The sequence below is a fragment of the Carettochelys insculpta genome, chromosome 19 (assembly GCF_033958435.1).
Source record: "Carettochelys insculpta isolate YL-2023 chromosome 19, ASM3395843v1, whole genome shotgun sequence".
NCBI classification, from domain to species: domain Eukaryota; kingdom Metazoa; phylum Chordata; order Testudines; family Carettochelyidae; genus Carettochelys; species Carettochelys insculpta.
The window spans coordinates 23,628,239-23,642,684 of NC_134155.1; the positions used below are offsets into that span (position 1 = coordinate 23,628,239).

At 53.5% G+C, this 14,446-nt stretch overlaps 1 protein-coding gene across 1 annotated transcript; it reads right to left on the reverse strand.

The window, feature by feature from the left end:
- Positions 1-7,485: 7,485 nt before the first annotated feature.
- LOC142023251 (C-C motif chemokine 4-like) lies at positions 7,486-10,574 on the reverse strand. Its single transcript, XM_075014021.1, has 3 exons — positions 10,478-10,574; positions 9,474-9,588; positions 7,486-7,748 (listed from the first exon to the last, which is right to left on the reverse strand). Exons 1-3 carry the CDS (start codon positions 10,548-10,550, stop codon positions 7,643-7,645), a joined length of 294 nt encoding a protein of 97 aa, XP_074870122.1. The 5' UTR covers positions 10,551-10,574; the 3' UTR covers positions 7,486-7,642.
- Between the last annotated feature and the right edge of the window lie 3,872 nt (positions 10,575-14,446).

A 14,446-nucleotide genomic window follows, 5' to 3' on the forward strand; every position in this document is an offset into this window, starting at 1 on the left:
ATGCCCAGCCCAGTCCGGCATCTGCAAGATCACCCTTCCTCTCCACTGCGAGAAGCTTGTTCTTCCAAACCACCTTGGCTAGGCAGTGCTCCCTAGACGAGAGAAAGGGGCTGACCCTCTACTTACAGCTAAAAGAGTGGCCTTCCGTCCAGAGTGCAGCCAGGAGCAGCATGGCCAGGGCTAAGGAGGTGACCTTCATTTCCAGGCAGGGTCTCTTGGTTCCAGCAGGTGAGAGGCCCTGGCAGGTTGAGGTGGCCCAGAATGGTCCAGCTTCCCCCTGCCTGACCCTGTATTTTATAGCCCTCAGCAGGGACTCCCATGATGGTACTGGAATGTCCCCGGTGGTGGGAAATGGACCAACGTGAGTTGTTATTCCAGTCATTCATTGCCTCTTTTCATGTCGGTCTGCCCCCTCAGCCCCACGCTCCTGCGGCTGGGGAGGCAGGAGAGCAGAGTGGCTGGAAACTCTCTGGCTGAATGTACACAGAGATAAGGATGTAGAGATAAAGAGCCAGCCTGCTACATGCTCACAGGCAGGGGCAGGCCGAGGATTTTAGTTTTTATATTTAGTCACTTGCAAACCACAGAGGATGACACTCAGTTCCCGTGTGTTTGCTGAGGGCTCTGTCAGACCAAGCCAGGGACTCTGACCAGTGTGCGATAGAAAGGGTGCATAATCTGGCCTGGCCCATCTGGGGCAGGAGGCTGAGGGTATATGGCAGGGATCCTGTCTATGTGTGTGCTCCCATGGCCACAAGAGCTAACGCTTCACTGTCACACACCAGTTTGATCCTCAGCCTCTGGGAGGCAGAGCAATCACACCCCATGGGGCACAGGAAAGATTAAGTGATTTGCCAGGGTTTTTTTGGGAAGTCTGTGGCACAGCCTGAAACTGAGCCCAGGTCTCTTCAGTCTGAGGCCAGTCCACCCTGTTCCAGTGCACTGAGAGATGGGATTGAACCAAGAACCTCTTCCACTAAAGGCATAAGCTTTGCTACCTCACTGAGGGGCCCAGAGCCTGCAGCGACAGACATAGCAGCTTCCTTCCCTGTCACATGGCCAGGAGGGGGACAGGCAGGGGTAGACACCCAGGGTATTTTTGGGGCGCAGCTGAAGCTGTTTAGATGACCTGGAGCAAAGCCCTGCTGCCCTTTCATGGAGTGAATGCAGAGAAGGGCCATGAGCGCCAGTGGAGAAACTTCAGAGGTGCACCCGCATGTCAGCAAGCAGCACCTGGCCGCGAAATTCTTAGTTGCATGCGCAGCTCTGGTGGGGAGACATTGACCCATCTCTATTGCAAAGGCAAATAGGACTGTCAAAACTGGGGGCCAGCTTTGAAACCCCCCTGCCCTTCCCATGTAAAGTCAATGGCCACCAGCACCTTCTGCAACACGTGGGCAGAGGGCGAATTAGCAGGTGCTTGAGGAACAGAAGGTTCTGGAGGTCCTGTTAGTGTAAGCCACATACCTGGGGGTGGGTCACTGTCCCATGGAGTAGCACAGAGAAATAATGAGCCTCCTCCACAGGCTTAGCTGAGAAGCGGCTGGTCTTTAGCTCAAGCTGCAGAGGCTCCTGCACTAACCTCCAGAGGGCCCAGATTCAGGACGGTTATATTAGCCCAGCTGATAGTGAGCATTGCCTTAACCCTTCCGTTACGTAACCCTGTTCTCAGTTGCTTCACACTCTGCTGGGCTCACTGGAGGAGACTCTGATGGACAACAGAGAGACATGGACAGCAAGCGCATCGCGAGGCAGCTGGGGCTGCTTTAAAGCATTTGGACATCAGACACGCCAATAACCGTTTTTGCTGAAGTTTCCCGTGGCAGTTGTCCACCTCAGGCTGATTCTGACTGGCAAGTCTCCACCGAAACCGTCCCGTCTTTTCCAGTCACGAGGCTTGAGCGAAGGACACTGCTTTGGAAAATATTAACGCCTGCCAGTGATTTCTCAGAGGGTTGAAACCAAGCTAATGGTGGCAGATTTGCACAAAGGGCCTCTCTCTCTGCCGCCAGGGCATCCCCTTGGCCAAATGCCTGGCCCCTGCCTGAAGCACCTTCATTTCACCATGAAACAAGAAAAAACACAGCTGCGTTTTCCTACCCAGGTCATCAGAACGGGCTGAATTGTTTGAAATGAAACTTTCCAAAAAAGTCCAGCCTGAGGCAGACAGCTGGCCTGGGAGATTTAAGCCCAAATGGTTAAAGTTTTGAAAAATTACACACAAATGAGAACATTAACAAAGAGGAAGCCGTGCTAGTCTATACACTATCAAAACAAAAAGCAGTCAAGTAGCACTTTAAAGACTAGCACGTCTTTAAAGTGCTACTTGGCTGCTTTTTGTTTTAAATGAGAACATGGTCTTAGTATTGGTCAGACTTCTGGCTAGGTGGCATTTTGGGCTCTGCCTGGATCAGAGTCCTGGCCCAGCTCTGGCACTCCCAGGAAAGGCCATATTGGCACTAAGGTCCTGCTCAGAGAGAAAAGCTGAGTCCCTTCCTGGCCCCAGCTTGGTGCTGGATGTGGCTGTCTCCTGCTAGGCCCAACTGCTTTCCAGCACCACAGCTGCTCTGCTCAGCTCTCCCGCACCATGGAGGGGTTCTCGGGGCAGATACGCCAGGCTGGGAACCAGAGGCGAAGGCGCTGCAGGCTCCTCCTCACACACAATCTGCTGCGCCCAGAGCAGGGGACCAGGCTAGCACCCCACACTGCCCACCCCGGGGTGGCCTGGCACCCACAGGGCAGCAAGAGCCACCCCAGCGCACCCCAGAGGCCAGCTCTGCTGCGGCCAGCTCACGTCGCAGGGCGACAGCAATGTCGAGGCCAGGGTGCAGGCTGTGGGCCTGAGAAGCAGGGGACAAGGTGTGCAGAAAGGGCGCAGAACGCGCGTACACAGCATAGTGAGTGTGTTGACAGGTGTGGGCGTGTGCAGTGTGTGTGTTTAAGGGTGTGTTTGTGTGTAGCATGGTAGGTGTCATATGTTTGTGGCTCTGTGTGCTGCAACAGAGGCCATGTATCTCCTGGGCCCCGGTCCTCTGCTCAGGCCACTGTTCTGCAGCATGGGGCCCATCAGGGTCCAGGCTTCGGTTCCAATGCCCAAAGTGCAGCAGGGAAGAGCCCTGCCTGGTACCAACAGGCTCCGTCCCCAGTCTCCTCAGCCTGCGGCTGGGCCCTCGGGTTACCTGCAGGAGCTGCTCCCTGCCTCCGCGGTGAACATCCAAGGTCTTAACCACTCTCTGACGCCCTCCTTGTTCCTCTGACTCACCAACTTCCTGGCACACTCTGCCCTAGGTCCTTCTGGGGGGAGGCTTAAAGGCAGCCATAAGGGCGGCCAACCAGCCCTAACGGCTTTAGGTCAACCTCTTCTGCAGCCGCTCCCAACTGGCGTGACTGCCACGGCCGTGCTCAGCTGTGTGCCCGCCTGGTCTCACCCTGTCACAGTGCTCAGCACAGTCTGTGTGTAGTGTGTTGTGTTTGGGTGTGTGTGTGTGTGCGTTTGTGAGTGTGTGTGTTTGTGTTTTTGTGGGTATGTGTTGAGTATGTATGGGTTTTGCAGAATCCTGGGGGTGGAAGGGACCTCAGGAGGTCATTGGGTTTGTGTGTGTACAACACAGTGTGTGCATTTGTGAGTATGTGTGTTTAAGGGTGCATGTGTGTAGTACAGTGTGTGTTTGTGCGTGTGCATAGAGTGTGTGTGTACACTCCGCAGTGTATACCTTTGTGGGTGTGTGTAGAGTGTGTGAGTTTAAGGGTGTGTGTATGTACACCACAGTGTGTGTGTTTGTGAGTGTGAGCGTACAGCACAATGTGTGTGTGTGTACAGCACAGCGTATGCATTTGTAGGTGCATATGGAGTGTGTGTGGTTAAGGGTGTGTGTATATGCAACATAGTGTGTGTTTGTGGGTGTGTGTATACAGCACTATGTGTGTGTGTACAGCACAGTGTTTGCATTTGTGGGTGTGTGTGTACAGCACTATGTGTGTGTGTACAGCACAGTATGTGCATTTACGGGGGTGTGGAGATTGGGCATTGAAGGATGTGCATGTACAGCACAGTGTGTGCATTTTTGGGGGTGTTCAGAGTGTGAGTTTAAGGGGCGTGTGAGTGTCAGCTCCCAGACTACGGCAATAGCCAATGCAGTAAGGAAAAGAGGTGGGCAGCCCTTGGTGGGGAAAGAACAGGTCAAGAGCTATTTAGAGAAGCTCGACGCACACAAATCCATGGGTTTGGATTTAATGCATCCAAGGGTACTGAGGGAATTGAAAATTTGTGGAGACTGGGAGAGGTCCTGGATGACTGGAAAAAATCAAATATAGTGTCCATATTTAAAAAAGAAAAGGAGGACGATCCAAGGAACTATGGATTGATCAGCCTTACCTCAATCCCTGGAGAAAGTCATGGAGGGGATCCTTGAGGAACCCATTTTGAGGCACTTGGAAGAGGGGAAATTGATCAAGAGTAGTCAGCATGGATTCACCAAGGGCGACTCCTGCCTGACCAATCTGATGAGCTTCTATGATGAGGTAACTGGGTCTGTGGACATGGGGAAGTCAATGGATGTGATATACCTTGACTTCAGCAAAGCTTTTGATACAGTTTCCCACAACATTCTTGCCCATAAGTTAAGAAAGTATGGATTGGATACATGGATAGAAAGCTGGCTAGATGGTCGGGCCCAAAGGGTAGTGGTCAATGGCTCATTTGGTGGTTGGTTTCACGTGGAGTGCCCCAAGGATCGGTTCTAGGGCTGGTGTTGTTCAACATCTTTATTGATGACCTGGATGAGGGGCTGGATTGCACCCTAAGAAAATTTGCAGATGATACCAAGCTAGAGTGACCAGTAGATACATTGGAGGGGAGGAACAGGGTCCAGAGTGATCTAGATAAATTGGAGGATTGGGCCAAAAGAAATCTGAAGAGATCCAACAAGGACAAGCAAAGAATCCTGAGCTTGGGATGGAAGAATACCAGGCATTGTTTCAGGCTGGGGACTGACTCACTAAGCAGCAGTGCAGCAGGAAAGGACCTGGGGATTCTGGTGGATGGGAGGCTGGATATGAGTCAACACTGTGCCCTTGTAGCCAAGAAGGGTAATGGCATATTGGGCTGCATTAGGAGAAGAAGTTCCAACAGATCAAGAGAAATTATTATTCCCCTCTATACAGCACTGGTGAGGCCTCATCTGGCGTATTGTGTCCAGTATGGAAAAGAGGTGGATGCATTGGAGAGAGTCCAGTGGAGGGCAACAAAAATTATTAGGGGGCTGGAGCACATGACCTCTGAGGAGAGGCTGAGGGCTTTGGGTTTCTTTAGTTTGCAGAAGAGAAGAGTGAGGGGGATTTGATAGCAGCCTTCAACTTCCTGAAAGGGGACCTGTAAAGAGGATGGAGAGGGGCTGTTCTCAGCAGTGATGGATGACGCTGTGGTCTGAAGTGGGAGAGCTTGTATATCAGGAAAAACTCTTTCCCCAGGAGGGAGGTGAAGCACTGGAATGTGTTACCTAGAGAGGTGGTGGAATCTCCATCACTAGAGGTTTTTAAGTCCCGGCTTGACAAAGCCCTGGCTGGGATGACTTAGTTGGGGTTGATCCTGCCGTGGGCTGAACTCCATGACCTCCTGCAGTCTCTTCCAACTCTGTGATTCTATGACTCCCTAGAGCACAGTGTGGGGGTGTGCAGAGTGTGTGTGTTTCGGGGAGGAGCTGTTTGGCTTCCGGAGAACAGAGCCCCATTGCACATAATCCTGTGCAGAGATGCCGCAGAGCATCTGGGCAGTGGGTTTAACCCTTGACTGCATGGGATGGCTGCCCCTGCCATGGTCAAGTGCCCCCTTTGCTGTAACAGCAACGAAGGGTCCTGTGGCACCTTATAGACTAACAGAAAAGTTTTGAGCATGAGCTTTCATGAGCACAGACTCACTTCATCAGGTGCACCTGATGAAGTGAGTCTGTGCTCACGAAAGCTCATGCTCAAAACTTTTCTGTTAGTCTATAAGGTGCCACAGGACCCTTTGTTGCTGTTACAGATCCAGACTAACATGGTTACCCCTCCGATACTTCCCTTTGCTGTGTGCGCTTCCCACAGCTGGACCCAGCAGGTTCGGGCACCTTGCGTCTGAGCACAGGCCTGACCCTGCCTCTGGTTTCAGGTCTCTAGGCATTTTCCCAGGGTGCTGATCCTCCATCCAAGCTGGGACTTTGGCCCTGAGACTGGTGCCAGTTCCCCCAGGTGCCCCATGAGCTGCCAGAGCTCCATCCTGCTGGCACACAGTGACCCCCTGCAGGACACCTGACAGTTGACTCGTGCAGAGACACTCTGTGAGGTTTGTAACACTCATGTGTTAACTCAGGAGATGCAGATCTAGGCAAGTACACAGCACCAGCTCCCGGCCTCCCGCTTCTCCCCACTGCTCATTCTTCGGTATTTGAGTCCTTGTCCTTTTGGGTTTCCCCATCCCCATCCCAGGACTCCACTTGTCCAGGTCAGACCTCTCTTCCGAGCCTCCCGCCAGCTCCCCCGAGCCCGCTCTCAGCAAAACCCTCCAGGTGCATCGGTTATAGGGTCCGAACCCCCAAGCCAGCGCGATTACTCCGTTGATTTCACTCACTGTGTATTTTTGTATAGTTGGATACATACGCGAGGAAGCCACAGCTGTGTTTGCAGGACTCGAACGCCCGCATACGCTTTTACATAGAGGTGTGAGTTAAGCCCTAGGCGTGGTGCCAGACACGTCTCTCTCACCCCAGAAGGACAGCAAAAGGCCAGGGCCGCATAGGGGTGACTGTTGAGTGGACCAAGTCTGGCTGGGGTGGAGACACATCTGGCTCCGCAGCAGGCAATGCAGCTTCTGGTTGGTTGGATACCAACACCCACAGCCTGCGTCACTGCAGAGCGGGGGCAGAGTCACCCAAGGGACCCTGCCCTGTGGGGCTTTGCACACGAGGTGGGACACAGCCCTGGGGATGAGCCTCAAAAGGTGTGGGGAGGACAATTCTGCCAGGACCAGGCTCTGGAGGGAGCCCAGGAGAGGTTCTGCGCTCCTGACTCTGAGCAGAAAAGGAACTCCCTGGGCCCCTCGTGCCAGCTGTAAGCAAACATGGAGATTTGGGTTCCCAAACTCCTGCCTGCATCGGGGATGGGCCCTTATGGTGCTGGTGGCTACTGAGGAGAGCAGGAGGTTGTCCCAGGTCCCTGGGAGGAGCTCTCCGGCTGGGCCTTGGGCAGGTAGGTGACCTGGTCTAACCAGGCCCCACAGGAAACAAGCTGGGTCTAGGGTAGAGCTGGAGTGTCAGTGCTCCTGGGGTCCTGGGCACCCCGTTCTCCCCTAGACTGCTGTGCAAAGCCCCCTCGGCGACCCCACTATGGTACAGCCCGGCACCCGGTGGGACACTCTGGGGAAGGTGGAGCCCAGCTGGCGATGCCCCAGCCCTGCAGAGCCAGCCACATCCAAGCCACTTCTGTGCTTGCAGCTCCCTCTGAGACGGGCTGTGTCAGAGCCAAGCCTGCTCCCCTGCCCCAGCGAAAGGACAAACCAAGCAGGCAGAGGTTAGAGGCCTAAGTGCCAAGCTAGACAGAGGCTTGCAGCTCAGCGGGTGGGTTGTAGCACTGGGCGGCTGGTCTCCAGGATTCTCCCCTGGCGGCTGGTCTACCTGGCGTGAGACAGGGAGATAGGCTTGAAGAACCTCTGGTATTTCCTCACCCAGGCCTTGCTGGGGTTGGCACAGATCTCTTTGCCGATTCGAGTCTGGAATCTGCAGGAGGAAGGAGCTCGGTTAGCATGGAGCTGTCTGCCGGGAGCCCCGGGACCCTGACGGTGGCACCAACTTCAGGTGGGCTCTGCGGGTGAGATTTCCAAAGCTTCCTCGGGGTAAGCCAATGGGGCCCGGATCCGTTACAGCTCAGACGATCCTGCAGCTGGGGCCCGAATGCCCTCAGACCTCAGCACATCGGGCCCAGCCAAGCTCAGCCGAAATCCATCCCCAGTGTGGGTGCTGACTGGGACAAGCTCCCCCTCACCACCTGCCTAAAGCTCTGGGAAGGAGTTAGGGTGGGGGAAGTGTGCAGGCTCTGGGAGAGAGTTTGGAGGCAGGAGGGGTGCAGCATTTCTTTGGGACACCCCATCTGGCGGCTGCTCCTAGGCGGGAGGGCCAGGGAATCTCTGTGCTCTGTTACCGGCAGCTCCCATTAGCTGCGGGGTGCTTGGGTGGGGGTCATGTGTGGTGACCCCCCCCCCCACCACACAGGCCACCAGGAGGTGCTGGCAGCTGCGCTGAGTGACACTCACACACCCCTTAAACTCTAACACTCTGCACACCCCCAAAAACGCACACACATTGTGCTGTACACTCCCCCCCCACAAACACACACACTGTGGTGTACATACACACACTTAAACTCACACTCTACACACGCCGACAAATGCATACCCTGTGGAGTGTACGCACACGCTCTATGCACACACCCTGTGCTATACACACACACCTTTAAACACACACACTCACAAACACACAGACTGTGCTGTACACACACCCCCTTCATACAACACATGACACATACACTGTGCTGAGCGCTCTGACAGGGTGAGACCAGGGCTGCAACTCATGGGAGGGCGCTCAGCTGGAGGCAGCCCTGGCAATCAGGCCGAGTGCGCAGGAAGCTGCTCTAGTCCGGCTGCACTGCAGGTTGGGGTGGCTGGACCCCCGGGGCCTTTGGAAATTTCCTGAAGGCAGCAGGCAGGGCCAGAGGATGCACTGGGGAAGGTGCACAAGGGTGGCAGGCTGGGCCAGGGGAGAGACCCAGCCCTGAGTTTTGCTGGAGCTGGGACCCAGGGCCGTTCCTGGAGCCCAGATGCTCTGGGCCCATATAACCCGCTGCTCCTGGGAACGGAGCCTGGGGCGATCTGGCCCCAGACTGGGCTTTAAAGCTGAGCCACTTTCCTGCCAGTGGTGGGGTGGTTCTGATTTGCACCCTGGGGCGTGGGCTGCAGAGGGAATCCAGTTCCCACGGCTGGTCATGGCTGTCTGTGGCCTCCCTGCTGTGGGACGTACCTCTGGGAGCAGAGTGTCCTGTGCTGTGGGCCTTTAACTGCTCGAAGGGCCCAAGCCAGCCTAGGCCAGGCCCTCATGAGCTGCCTCACCCTAGGCTGAAGCCTGGACACCCAACACCTCCCACTGCAAGGCTTGTTGGGGGGCTGAGAGCTGGCATGGCCTTGGGGCTGGGCTGACCCAAATGGGAGGCCTGTGGCATCCCGGGGAGCCACAGCAGAGGCTGGGGGTGTTCAGTTTTGGGGAGTCCCCGCATCTGCAGGGAGCCCCCACCTGGGCCGCTGCCTCAGCTGGCTCTGGGGTCTCGGCTCCTTCCTTACTTTGCCCCACATTAATCCACATCTCTCTTTTCCCACCCCCACTGCTCCCCTCCCCACCACCCTCTGGCCGCTGTGGCCCTCCCCAGGGTTACCCCGTGCGGGGGCTACTCACACCACGGCGGGGTGGGAGCACTCGGGGCTGGTGAGGTACCAGCTGACGATGCTGCCTTTCTTGAGCCTGCTTGCCTGGAAGGTGAAGCAGCACTTGTCCGGCACGCCGGCGGCCTCTACCAGGGCAGGAGACGGCTCAGATGAGGGCAAAGTCAGGATAAAATGGGAGCTCACATCCCTGCTCTGTCCGCCCCACACGCCCGCCCTGAAGCAGGGGGCATAGGAGGGGCTAGAACCCCCTCCCTAGGGTGTGTCCTAGGGCAGCTCCCTCAGGACAGATGGCTCTGTGGCCGCTGGCTGGAGCTACCCACTCTGTCTTCTCCCACGTGGGCCGGCACCCAAGGGCCAAGTCGCCGTTCCCTGGTGTAAATCCAGACTAACCCCAGCAAAGCTGGCGGAGCAGGCTGGGGTCTGGGAGAGCTGAGTGGGGTTCTGGATTTGGTGCAGGGCATTCATGTGAGCTGCCCTCCCGGCTGGCTAATTCTGGCCTCAAGTCCTGGGGCCTATCTCCCGCTGTTGCCCGCTTCTGCCGCCCCAGCTGGCCCCATGGAGGAGTTCGGGCCCAGCCTGCTGGGGGGAGCTACATGGCCAGAAGGGGGTTGCCCGGGTGCACACAGCCTGGCGAATACGCCTCTGTTCTGCCTCTCGCCTCAGCAACACGCCTGCCCGCTCAGCTCTCCTGGCATGTCAGGACCCTGGTGCCCGGGGAAGCTGGGTCAGCAGAGCCCTGGCAAAGCCTGCAGCTCAGAGCAGCTCTTCCCTGTGCATGGAGCCTCAGTCAGCTGGTGGCTGCAAAGGGGACCCGGCACCCCCCCAGTGCCACTATCACGAGCTGGGGCCAGCGTGTGGAGTGGGCCCATCCAGCGAGGGGCAGTAGGGGACTCCTGTGTCCTGCCCCCTCATCCCAGCAACCCCTGACACCTTCCTCCATCTGCCCCTGCCCTGAGCTGCCCTGACCCAGATCCAGTCTTCCTGGAGCGGGTGGCAAGGAGACCCGGTACTCACTCTGAGCCTGGCTCTGGCAGCAGAAGAAAGCCAGCAGGAACAGCGCGCAGACAAACCCAGCTGCCTTGGCCATGCTGGGACAGAGGAGGACCCTGCTGTTAAGCTCGGTTTAGCTGCAGAGGAGCCTTCTGGTGGGATCTGCCTCGGGGCTGCTTTTAACTGGCTGCTTTGCTGTGAGTGGGTGGGAAGGGAGCCGGCTTCGGCCGCGTGTGTGAAGCAGGAGGGCTCAGCTGACATCCATCGCCCAGAAAGAGGGGAATTTTCTTTCTTTCCCAAGTAATCCTGGCGAGAAAGTACAAGATGCCAGCAGGACCCCTCCATCCCTCCCCCAGCCTCAGCCTTAGGACTGACAGGCCATTGTTTTCCGGAGGCCCCAACCCGTCTGACAGTCAGAGTGAGTCAGGCTCCATAGAACCGCCCTGCATGTCTATGCAACGAAGACCTCCCCACGTTCCCCGGTTGGAAGGCCCTTCAAAAGGATGTCTGCCAAAGGGAGGCACCCAAGCTTAGGGCAGGTGATCTCATTAACCCGCAAGTGACCGCTGCAGAGCACACCTGGAAAAAACACAGGTTTGTCCATGGTCATTCCCACCTCTGTGAGGTCTGATCCCTTGTCGAGTCCAGCTGGAAATGCCACAACCCCTGTGCCACATGGCAGCACGGACAGCTATGGCCGTGCCTGTGCCGCATGGCTTGATATGGCGTGGATGGCCGTGGCCCTGGTCCTGTCAATCCTGGGCCTCTTTGAGCTCTTGTCGTTTCAAAGAGGGGAAGGAAAAATCTGCAAATGTGGAAATGTTTCCAGCTTTGTGGAACATTGTCGGGGGACACAGCTTCCTTCCCTCACCAGCTGTAGTGACAACCTCATCTGTCAGAACCAGGCAGCAGAAATGAACCTTGAGCCAGGTCTTCCTCCTACCCAAAAACCACTGGGACTGGTTGTTAAAACATTTCTCTGTGATTTCAGGAGTCTTGGAAACCCCTGAGCTGCCTGTTCAGTATGCTGTGAATTGCATAATTTCTTTGGCTCTGTTTCATGGGTCAATGTCAACTAAAGCTTTTGCAGTTTGTGCCTGTGAGCTCTGGATGGTGTGGGAGATCTATGGGGTGGGGTGGGAGAGGTCTGTGTGTCAGGGGGTGGGTGCATGTACACTTTGGGTGTGCCTGCATGAGCTCCCTCCGTTCAGAAGGGGCATGTTAATGAGGGAGTATGAAAGATGCTAATGAGGTGCTGCCATGAATATGCAGCGCCTCATTAGCATAAGGGCAGCCGCGGCAATTCAAGAGTGCTGCTTTCGAATCGTGCACTGCCTGTGTAGGCGGGGGCCTTTTGAAGGGACCCCCCCAAGCTTCGAAAGCCCCTTCTTGCCAAAACAAATGGGAATAAATGGCTTTGAAAGTCCTGGGGGTCCTTTCGAAAGGTTCCCTTCTACACAGGAGGCGTGCGAGTCGAAAGCAGCACTTTCATATTGCTGTGTCTGCCATTATGCTAATGAGGCACTGCATATTCATGAAAGTGCCTCATTAGCATCTTTCGATTTCCCTCATTAACATGCCCCTTCCAAAAGGAGGGGGCTCATGTAGACACACCCTTTGGTTCCACGGTCAGCCCAGAGAGGCTCAACCAGACATGACATGCGCCTTATAAGCAAAGCTGCAAGGACCAAGCCAAGGGTGGTGGGGCTCTTCTCTCTGAAGAATTAACAACAATAACACAACTATGTGTTGGGAAGTGAGTGTGACACAGAGACAAGACAATGTATGTGTTTGTGTTGTTTGTGTATGAGTATGTACAATCATGTGTGAGTGTGAGAGGGACACACATTCATATACACACTAACAGAAACATTGTCCTGTCGATGTGTCATGCTCGCCTCCCAACACATACTCATGTGGTTGTTAAAACAAAACAAAAACAAAAAGCAGCCAAGTAGCTCTTTAAAGACTAACAAAATAATTTATTAGGTGATGAGCTTTCGTGAGACAGACCCACTTCTTCAGATCTATAGCCCTACCAGAACAGACTCAATATATAAAGCACAGAAGTCCAAAAATTATCATGAAGGTTGTCAAATCAGAAGAGCAGATGGATGGTGGGATGGGGGGGCTAGGGAGAGTTAAGAGTTGGATAAAACATCAAAGTATGTAAAAGAGTCCTTATAATGGCAAATGAAAAGCCCTTGGCAAATGAAATTTAATGTGGGTGAGTGTAAGGTAATGCACATGGGGAAAAATAACCCCAATTATACATACAAGATGATGGGGAGCAAATTTAGCTACAACAGATCAGGAAAGGGATCTTGGAATTATAGTGATAGTTCTCTGAAAACATCCACGCAGTGTGCAGCGGCAGTCAGTAAAGCAAATAGGATGTTAGGAATTATTAAAAAAGGGATAGAGAATAAGACGAAGAATATCTTACTTCCCCTATATAAAGCTATGGTACGCCCACATCTTGAGTACTGCGTGCAGATGTGGTCTCCTCGCCTCAAAAAAGATATATTGGCATTAGAAAAGGTTCAGAAAAGGGCAACTAAAATGATTAAGGGTTTGGAACAAGTCCCATATGAGGAGAGGCTAGAGAGACTGGGATTTTTCAGTCTAGAAAAGAGGAGACTGAGGGGCGATACGATCGGGATATATAAAATCATGAATGGTGTGGAGAAAGTGAATACAGAAAAGTTATTTACTTGTTCCCATAATATAAGAACTAGAGGACACCAAATGAAATTAATGGGTAGCAGGTTCAAAACTAATAAAAGAAAATTTTTCTTCACACAGCGCACAGTCAACCTGTGGAACTCCTTACCAGAGGACGCTGTGAAGGCCAGGACTCTAACAGAGTTTAAAAAAGAGCTCAATAAATGTTTGGAGGTTAGGTCCATAGATGGCTATTAGCAAGGGGTAAGGTCTGGTGACTAGCCTTTTGTCGAAGGCAGGAGATGGATGGCAGGAGACAAATCGCTTGATCATTGTCTTTGGTTCACCTCCTCTGGGGCACCTGGCATTGGCTACTGTTGGCAGACAGGATACTGGGCTAGATGGACCTTTGGGTCTGACCCAGTATGGCCATTCTTATGTTCTAATGGGTCAGGTAATTGGCGTCCCTGTTCAAACCTTGTGTTAATGTGTCAGATTTGAATATGAACGTTAGTTCTGAGCATTCCCTCTGTAGGCGGTTGTTAAAGTCCCTTTTCAGTAGAACACAAACTCTCAGGTCTTTAACAGAACGGCCCACTCCATTAAAGTAACAGAGAGATAGCCGTGCTAGTCTGTATATTATCAAAACAACAAAGCAGTCCAGTAGCACTTTAAAGACTAACAAAACAATTTATTAGGTGATGAGCTTTCATGGGACAGACCCACTTCTTCAGATCACAGCCATATCAGAACAGACTCCATATTTAAGGCACAGAGAACCTTAAATATGGAGTCTGTTCTGGTCTGGCTATGGTCTGAAGAAGTGGGTCTGTCCCACGAAAGCACATCACCTAATAAATTATTTTGTTAGTCTTTAAAGTGCTATTGGCCCACTCCATGAAAGCGCTGGCTGACAGGTTTGTGTATCTGGAGATGTTTGATGTCTGCTCTATGTCCATTCATTCTTTGGCTAAGAGTGTTTGCAGTCTGCCCTGTATACATGGTATGTGGGCATTGTTGGCACATGATGGCATATATGACATTAATTGTTGTTCCTACTTGGTACTTCCTGAAATGCACACACGTTCCCTCGAATTGTACACGTGCATAGTGTGCTACTTTTGTATTTTGACTGGTCTGTGCATTTCAGAAGTTTTATTTCTCTTGCTGTTAAATTTAATTCTTTCAATTGTGAGGTTTAAAAGGCCTCACCTCTCCTGGCTAGAGGCATTATCCCTCGGGTGACTTTTTAAAAATGCATCATAACTAGTGGGGTTTTGTCTGGTTTTATTAGTCTGTTAAATCAAGGGTTGACTGTAGCAGGCAGCA